General features: G+C 34.8%; 1 protein-coding gene, 1 long non-coding RNA gene and 1 other non-coding gene across 3 annotated transcripts; 2 read left to right on the top strand and 1 right to left on the bottom strand.

The window, feature by feature from the left end:
* Positions 1-440, bottom strand: LOC147558450 (uncharacterized). The gene is made up of 2 exons (XR_015233838.1): positions 377-440; positions 1-256 (listed from the first exon to the last, which is right to left on the bottom strand). It is a non-coding gene; the product is annotated as an uncharacterized LOC147558450 (long non-coding RNA).
* Positions 441-3,605: 3,165 nt separating this feature from the next.
* On the top strand, positions 3,606-3,677 carry TRNAP-AGG (transfer RNA proline (anticodon AGG)). The gene has a single exon. It is a non-coding gene; the product is annotated as a tRNA-Pro (tRNA).
* Positions 3,632-8,902, top strand: LOC147558448 (uncharacterized). The gene is made up of 7 exons (XM_086660115.1): positions 3,632-3,925; positions 4,060-4,411; positions 5,347-5,498; positions 6,275-6,379; positions 7,209-7,465; positions 7,720-7,940; positions 8,226-8,902. The coding sequence occupies exons 2-7, from the start codon at positions 4,076-4,078 to the stop codon at positions 8,553-8,555; spliced, it is 1,401 nt and encodes a 466-aa protein (XP_086516241.1). The 5' UTR covers positions 3,632-3,925; positions 4,060-4,075; the 3' UTR covers positions 8,556-8,902.
* Positions 8,903-9,117: the final 215 nt, after the last annotated feature.

The raw sequence follows: 9,117 nt of genomic DNA, 5'->3' as shown, positions 1-9,117 counted from the left end.
TTTAATAATCCGAATCTTAAATTAGTTTATTTCTTCTATGAATACCCCATACATCATGTCACACACTTACTGAAAAACATAAACATTACGCACTCGACTAGATAGATACATCACCACTGCGGCTTCTACTCATACGCAGAAAAAGTCTCCACCTAGCCATTCACGGCTTAGATGGTGGATGCCGGTTTCCAATTGGGCTGGGTCCAGATGGAACCTTACGAATCTTACTCTCCTCTACCTGCATTCTTGTATTCTCCTTTTCACAAGAAAATTTACAAGAACAATTCAAATAATAGCATTTTCGATCTATTACGTAAAATACAAGAAAGAAGAAAGGGACTTATTCTAAGTAAGAAATTATAGTCATAAATTTTACCTGAGTAGCTATAGCAAGTCCACGCTGTGAACGAAATATGTGTTTTGCACGTCCAAGCTTAAAATCATCTATACATCATAAGACATAGTGAGAGTATATAAGAAGTTGAAATCCCAAATTTAGTTTTTTGTCGAAACGTAAAATAAAACTATACAAACTTAAGTTATTTGTCTATTATGTAGTGAGCCTGAAACACCAAGATACCGAGAAGCTTATAATGGAACGCGGTAGAGTAACAGGTAAGACGTCTACAAGTTGAGTGTCTTGCCTGGTTCAAGATTAGCTTGAACAAAAAGAGGTCTAAGTAGGAGAATTGCCAAGAGAAGATGGATGAGAACTTCATTTATCTTCATGTTAGGTCTAATCTTGTGCATGGAGGAAATGATTTGAGTGGTGAAGGTGTTTGGAAACTTTCGAGCATCAAAAACCATTTTTAACCAATTCAATATAGATACCAATCATGACTTCACTTGAAAAATTTTGGGGGATGTTTGTTAAAGGTGGGAAGAGAGACTAATTACATACAGATTAAAAATGATGAGATTAGGGAACATGGTTTGTCTTATTCTTTATCATCATTATAGTGTTAAAGTTGTCAATCTTGCATAGATCTTTCACCATTTGAATTTGATGAGAAAACTAGATTAAAATATCAGATCTTCAAGTAGATGGTATGGCCAAAATAGATAACAAGGGAAACAAAAAAATCCACTAATTCGACATCTGATTTATCGAATTACAAGTTTAGAGATTCAATACAAAATAGAGAATAAGTGGAAAACTTGTTCCGTTGCTCACTTGATTTGTTATATAGTTATTGTACTTGAAAACGAAGGATTTACTGCCACTCGTATTCTGCTATTTTTGTTGATTTGTTTTCATATTTCCCAAATAAGTAGTCGAAATTCTCGGGGCATGATTAATGACTCTTGTCACACTCTCTATGCTAATAATTGGTTTGTCTATTACAGTTATGGCTTATGAAAAACAAAAGACTAGGTCTTGATCCATAGAGCAAAGAAGCTAATTTGCTAAAAAAAATCTACCCTTTGACACACAATATAGATATGATATAGTATAGAACATATTAAAGTGATACAAAAATAATATTTTTCAATGATAAGCAAAATGTTGTAATGAAAATTCTTTAGAGCTATAATTATGTTAGTTTATCCCATCTCTGTTCACTTGTGACAATGAAAAGTTGATTAAGGTGTGGGTACCACTTAAACCACAAGTCTTTACCGATATGATGAATTAATATGGTCATGTATTACAGCTTGCTTGACCTAATGATCAGACAAGTTAATACAGTATTAAAGCTTGCGAGAACTTTGTAGTTTTAATTGATTTAGGGTTTTAGGCATTGTTTTTTTTTTTTTTTTGTTAATATGGGTTTTAGGCATTGTTAGTTTTGTAGTTTAGGGTTTATGCTGTGGATGCATATATTCTACGTTCATTTCTTAGGGCAAGTCCAATGTAAGGGTTCGGGCTCCCTTACTTTTTTAAACTCTAATGTCGGGCTTCGAACAAGTACTCCCAAAACCAAATTATGTATGTGTGTGATGTACGTGTGCGGACTTTTGATTTCAATTTCAACTATAAATTATTAATTTCAACTATAGATTATAAATTTCAAATATAAAATTTGATAATATTTTAGAAAAAAATTAAAATGTGACCGTTGGGAAACTCCTCAACGGTCACATTTGGGGCAGGGAGCCTGGGAGAGTGGGACTCCCAGCTCAAATTTAGGAGCCCCATCTCACCGGACTTGCCCTTATGATTCTGGTTAGGATTTTATAGACAAGTTTATATAAAAGATTTTTATGACACAATACATATCCATATCTTGTTGGAATTGAAGCAGTTGTTTACACATCTCCTTAAAAACTGAAACTACGTTGAAGTTTCAGAGTCCCACTTTATTCTCCCCAATGCACTATAATAAGAAAAACGAAGGTATCTTCTCCAAATATCGCTGCCATTTTTACTCTACCTCTACTGACTAAATGTCTATGGCATAAGAAAATAAATTGGAGTACAGAAAACAGTATACCTTATTTAAAATAAGGGTTATTTCTCAATTAGCCCCCAACTTTACTTTGTCAAAAATATCCAGATGACCTCCTTTTTGAGTTACCGTTATAACACTATTAACCAGTCATCATCTCTCTCTGTCACCTCATCTTCTCGCCACCTCATCGTCTTCACCGGTGAAGGTCGTCGGCCGGCGACCTTCAAACATTTAAAGAAAAATTATTTTCTCTCTCTCTCTAAATTTTTTTTTTGGCGGGTGCTATTTACAGAGCTATTAAGTGCTATTTACATGCGTATTTACAAGCGACTATTTACAGATCTACTTTTTCCTATTTACAAATCTTTTGACTTTATCACAATTTATTAGTTATTTAGAATAAACCCTCTATTTTAGAAATAGGTCCCCCCACCGAAAATGCTGAAAAATTAAACATCAAACTGACCGAAAATGTTGAAAAATTAAAATGACCGAAAATGTTGAAAATAATTGACCGAAAATGTTGAAAATTTAAACACCAAATTGACCGAAAATGTTGAAAAATTAAAATGACCGAAAATGTTGAAAAATTAAACATCAAATCGGCCGAAAACGTTCATCGTTCTAAGCATTATTTCACCGAAAATTTGGGTTGTTCACTTAGAATGTTGACTTAGAAATCTGAGTTCTTTTTTAGAATAACCACCACAAATTAGTTTATCTTACTTCTAAAGTTATGTCTTCACTTAGAAAGTTGTTATATGAGTCCAATGAAGAGTTGTAATTGAGTTCTTCAACATCAAACTCTTCCATTAATGAAGTCTCTTGACCACCAAGCTCCTCCATTAATGTACCTTCCTCATTGTTAGTTCTTTTATTACTGATGTTTCTAGTAGGTGATTGTGAGTTGATTGTTCATAGTTGTGGTGGTGGGATTTAGGAATGAAGGAAATAAAATATCTTCTAATAATCAATATATTTTTTTCAGCCCAATCCTTATCAAAGTTTGATTTTAGTCCCTATATGCTCTGTAAATAGCAAAGTCTTATTTACAGAGAAAGTGAAAAGATTCCAACTTTTGGGCTTTGTAAATAGCCAAAGTAGCTTTGTAAATAGTTTTGGCCTTTTTTTTATCTCTCCTCTCTCTCTCTCTAAATACCCCGGCGAAGGATTAAAGAGTATTTCTAGAAAAGACAAGACAAGACAAAAAGAGGGCATTTGGTCTAGTGGTATGATTCTCGCTTAGGGTGCGAGAGGTCCCGAGTTCAATTCTCGGAATGCCCCCACCAAATCCAGTTTACTTTTTATTTTTCATTTTGGTATACCGACTAGAAACTACTATTATCCCTTCTTCTTCTGTTCCATTTTGGGCCTAGAACACAAACCACATGGGAGAGAGAACGATGATGATAGAAGAACTGGCGGCAAATTTTACTAATAACCTTTTCCTTCTTCATTCTGAATTGTTGATTTGTTATTAGAACATCTTCAATAATTAGGTTACAGAATTTAGATTTAGAGGTTTCGTCAAGGTAAGACAATTAGGCTGCTCGGTCAGACACCGCCAACTAGGGTAATATCTAATGCTTAATTGCCCAGTAGCTACTTCTTTTCTTGTTAAATTATTAAACGTTTTGATTTCCTATTTCATGGTTTTGAATTCCAGATACCAGTTTCTTCAAATGGAAGACCCATCACGTAATTCTTCTTCGATGAAGAAACCTCAAGTTTCAAATAGTAAAAAGTGTTCAGGAAGCAGATCTTTAGTTGCTTCTGTCCCATCGATCTTCAAGCGTACACCTTTGGTGAAGCAATGTGGTTTAAGACGGGAGCATGTGGGTGATGTAGCGATCTTTTTAGTGAAAGTTGCAGGTCTTGAATTGATTCGAAGGCTTTCAAATGCCAAATTTCCATTTGCTTGGCAAGGTCTTCAAGCATTGCAAATTCTTTGTTATCCTCCATTTAAATGGATTCAAAGATGGGGGGCACCTTTCAAGGGATTGGTTTTGGGTATGCAGGTTGATTACACTCTCATTTCTCTGCCCTTACTTTCATTTTTGATTATATTTTGGCTTTAATCTTCCAAACTTTCCATTTTTATCAGTTGTAAACATCCAAGAACTGTAGTACACTTGTTTCCCTTTAATTTTCGTTGTTCGACTTGAATAGAGGCATTAGATTTAAATCAACGATTCCGTAAATCCTACAGAGTTCGGTACATTAATTCGTGTTTAAGATGGTTTAGGGCATTCTTTATCTGTCATGATAACGTTATATGTTTTCGGTGTTAATTCGTTTTTGCTGTAGCAGGGAGTTTGAACTCATTTAGGAGTTTCCCGTTTCAGGAAATACGTTTTTTTTTTTTTCCTTTAAGAGAACTTGCGGCAAACACTCTATTTGGTTTAGATGAAAACATTGTAAGTCCGAACCACAAATCATGCTAGTATTCAAACCATGCATTCTAGTCGTTTAGCAAAATGAATAAACAATCATGGCATTGGTCGGTCCTTACTCATGACATGGGTTGGAATACCCCAAATTTCTCACCTCTTTCATATCCCATTCAGGGTAAACTGGAATGGTCGCTACTACTCCGACTGGGCATGAACCAGAGCGTAACCCTTGACATGAATTCACCTTTATGAACTTCTAATTCTGTACAATTAGGCAACTACCCGGTAAAAGCTTAACCTAGTAGATAGAGTTGCTTTATTTGTATGCTTGCAGATATCAGGGCAGGTCTATCTCTAATAAATGGTAACTGCCATGACCGTCTAAGTGTTTTTCTTGACATCATAAATGAACTCATATTCACAAAGTTTCAGATAATGTAACTTATATTTCTTTGTATTTTATGCAGGCCTTCGTTGTCCATGATTTTGATTATTTTTCTGCGGATATCTGTTGTCCTGATACTTTCTTTGTTTCCTTTTTTTTTTTTTTACTTTTCTAGAAATTGTCGAAGCCATTATTTTTTCTATCAATTGCAACTGCTTTATCTGACCAGTCCGACTATGATGAAGAAAACACTGACGATATTACTGATTCTGAAGAATCTCAACTATGTTCAGAACCATCTGTTACACCATCAACCGAGGATACAAGGTATCATTGGTCAGTTATTTTAAGCACATACCTTGAGCTTATCTTGCACTCCTACAAATTAATTTAGAAAATCAAAATATTAGTCACTGACTTTTTGAGTATAGACGATTCTTTATGTGATCTACTTTTGAAGTGTCGTCACTGCTCTTATGTATTTTTTTTATGAAGCGTCTTCTCAGAATAAATTTTATACTTCACTTGTGTTATTGAAATTTCTGCTTGTTCACCTATTCGGTGTTATACAAGTAGTATGGGATTAGACATGTTATATGTTGACCTATATATTTAACCTTCAGAATGTGCTTAGATGCTTGTTGGCAGGAATTTTCTTTTCTGATTTGGTAATAGCCAATGGGATATATTAGGTTTTATCAGGCTGATTTGGACACATTTCCAATTTGAATGGTGGAAGATCTTGATTTTGGTCAACCATGGTAGTGAGAGTGTTTAAGTATAAATTTGTGAGCTTATGCTCATTTCATAACATTATTCCAAGCCGCCCGTTGCTTGTTTGTTTGCTTGTGATTGTATTTATCATCTAGTGAAATCTTTCTGGACTGGGGCTCATTTTGGCATCCGAGTTAATTAATATATTATGGGCGTTCTAGACTTTGATTTCCTGTCCACTAAGGATGCCAATAGTTGGAAGTCATCACTTAGTCGTTTTCCCTTGCTCATTTTGTACATCACTCTGAGTTAAGTTTCTCCCGATTTGTGATTGATATCAATCCTCTACTGCAGTCATTTACTCTCTTACTTATTTTCCGTTTGCTCAGAGCAATCGACATTTGCGACCAAGCTCATCAAAGTCCAGAACGTGAAAATTGGTTAGTCCAATTGCACAAGGAGCTGGAAAATCAGGGGATTGCTTTACCAGAAAGGTACATTCTTTTTTCCATTATAATGTGTCAGCAGTTGACCAGATTGTCTTATATATATCAGGATAATTTAGTTAGTCTTCATTTTTCTGATACTTCTTTTACATGTCATGTTCCCATATCAATCATATCAACTCTGGTGGGGAAGTTTTTTTAATCAGTGGGATGAAAATTAACTATAGTGACTTCCCAAATATTTGGCAGAGCATTTTAAATAAAACCATCGTCTGAAAACTTAGTTGACTATTAAATCCCCGTAATCTTTGTATATCTGTATTCTGCTTGACTAAGGTGAGTGTATTATTTTGTGTTGCCGTGGGTAATTTCGCAAAATTTTGTGAATTTTAATCTTAACATTTGGAGCGAGAGATAACTTTATTTTCATGAATCTCCTGTTTTTAGTGTAATTGGAATCTGCAACTTGTTTTATGATTATCTGATAAATAAGCTCAATCTAATGGTTGAAAAGAAGAGTGTCACTGTGCTGTAAAGGTAAATGATAAACAAGTCATAGGGGTGCTATAGAATTAGTATAATTCTAACAGAACCCATGAAAGGTTGTTAAAGTCTGTTCGTAACAAACTTTCTAGAGAGAGAAAGTTAGTTATGTCCCATCTTCCTCGTCTCTCTAACTCTATAAATAGAGGAGATCAATATCTGTAATAATTAATTTTAGTTCTCTGAATGAAGAAATACTTTTCTGAACTCTTTCTCTTTTATCACATAATCCATTTAACTCCCCTAAGATCACCCTCTGTCACTCACACGCACGTGCGGGCACCTCTTCGCTTTATATAGTTTGCTTCCTTTATGAAAATTTAAGTTTATGCAGGATTAATGAGGATGAGCTCCGTAGATTCTATACTGCAGCAGATGGTAACTTTTCATGCTTGATTCTGTCAATAAAAAAGACTATTCGGTGGAGAGAGACTTATCATATTCTTTCGGTAGAAGATCTTGAAATGTGGTCAAAATTTTTGTTCTGGCATGGATACGATGTAAAGCTCCGGCCCTGCCTTTTTATTCGTCTTGGATTTGCTTGCAACAGCTTATCGTCTCCAGATAAACCTCGTTTTGCTCAAGCAATTGGTACGAATTTTTATTATTTAATAGTTATAACATAAGTATAAATTTTAGCTCTTCAAGTCATATTCTACCAAGTCGGTACATTTCCGACAGAAATTGATAAATAATCAAATGGTATTTATGGTACCTTTGAGAATGGAGTTATGGTGCAAATTTTTTTCTACCACCTAGTTAAGAGTAGGCTAAGAACCGGAAACTGGTCCAGGCCTGTAAGTCATATGTTCGCTATCTATATGTGAATCTTGTTTCTTCGGCAGTATCTCAGGTAGAACAGGGAATCCTGCGAATGGTCAATAAAAAAGATCCTCAAATTACAGTTGTAGTGGATTGTGAAGGCTTATCTCCATCTAAGCTTCCCATGCAAATACTGAGATCTTGTTCTACCATCATGCAAGATAACTACCCTAACTGCCTTGGCTGGTTAATTCTGGTAGAGCTACCTCCAGATGTTCGAGTAATCGTCCAAACTTTTATTCAAGTAAGGTGTTGTTTTTCTTTTTCTTTTTTCCAAATTCAGATTTGAAAATTGACTTGAGATCTGAATTGACTCCAGTCAGATATCAGAATGTTTGATTTTCATCTAAATCGCGAGTCTGGCTCATCTGAATGACTTGCTCAGGCTGATTTAATGTCCATGTTGAACAGGCTTAAGATGATTTTGAGTTGAACTCTTGCTCTTATCTGTACTTTGATACCGTTTATCTGTTATTTTCTTTTCCACTTACATGTCTCCAAAACTCTTATCTCTTGACGGCTTTTACAGGATCTAAAACCAATCACTCGGAATAAGTTGATTGAAGGTAAAATATACAAAAATGTTCTCTTCGAGTACATTCAAGATCTTCCTTCATATCTTGGTGGCAAGTGTACTTGTCTCAGGTGTTCAACCACTGACAAACCTAACATGGTGCGCTACCGTAGCACGGATCCCACAAGTAATGAGCCTCCATCCTTAGGTAGGAATCGTCATTTCTCAGATCTTGCAGTAAGGAGTAATCCAGAACGTTTTCTGAGGACTGGGATAATCGCTATGCTCATGTTTTGGATTGTTATTGGTTTTCTTGTCGGTATGTACGATCCACCTCTCCTATAGCCTTGATGAGGTAACATCAAGAACGATCCCTTATGTTACTGTTTTGTAGTTTTCTTTTTTTGTTATTATCTCACAAGACCATCAGAATACTGTGAATAACGTGTTAGTCCTTGTTCTCGTATGGGTTTCCATTTCCATGAAGAACTCAATTACATCTAGAGTTCTTATCTAATGAAAAGGCTTTAGCAATGGGCCTATGTTATGTGTAGTTTTTATTTTGTTGAAATGTGGTGTGTAGTTACTATTGTAATAAGTTCCTTATTGTGAAGATGCCAATATGGGGAAAAAATGAAAAACAAATAAGAAGAAGAAAGGAATGTGATTTTTTTTTTTCTATTTTTGTTTAATGGGACTCATCTAATTTGAATTGGCTGGAGTAAACCGATAAGTTCAATTTTATATTTATCATATTCACCAAAACTACCCTTAACAAAAAAAAAAAAAAAAAATATTCACCAAAACTAAAATTAATGTGATGTCATTTTACTAAATCTATATCTATATAATAAAACAGAGGGGAAAACGATGACTGGGACAAACATCTTTTTTTTAATAAAGGATA

This window comes from Eschscholzia californica, unplaced genomic scaffold, assembly GCF_041429995.1.
Source record: "Eschscholzia californica isolate CP2 unplaced genomic scaffold, dmEscCali1.0.p SCAF_2, whole genome shotgun sequence".
Taxonomy (NCBI): Eukaryota; Viridiplantae; Streptophyta; class Magnoliopsida; order Ranunculales; family Papaveraceae; genus Eschscholzia; species Eschscholzia californica.
This window is presented reverse-complemented; position numbering and strand designations above follow the sequence as displayed.

Bases quoted from the DNA above. Each gene is read 5' to 3' on its own strand.
- LOC147558448 (XM_086660115.1), top strand. From the start codon at position 4,076: ATGGAAGACCCATCACGTAATTCTTCTTCGATGAAGAAACCTCAAGTT. The intron at 5,499-6,274 runs GTATCATTGGTC...CCGTTTGCTCAG, and splicing joins CCATCAACCGAGGATACAAG to AGCAATCGACATTTGCGACC. The intron at 7,941-8,225 runs GTAAGGTGTTGT...CGGCTTTTACAG, and splicing joins TCGTCCAAACTTTTATTCAA to GATCTAAAACCAATCACTCG.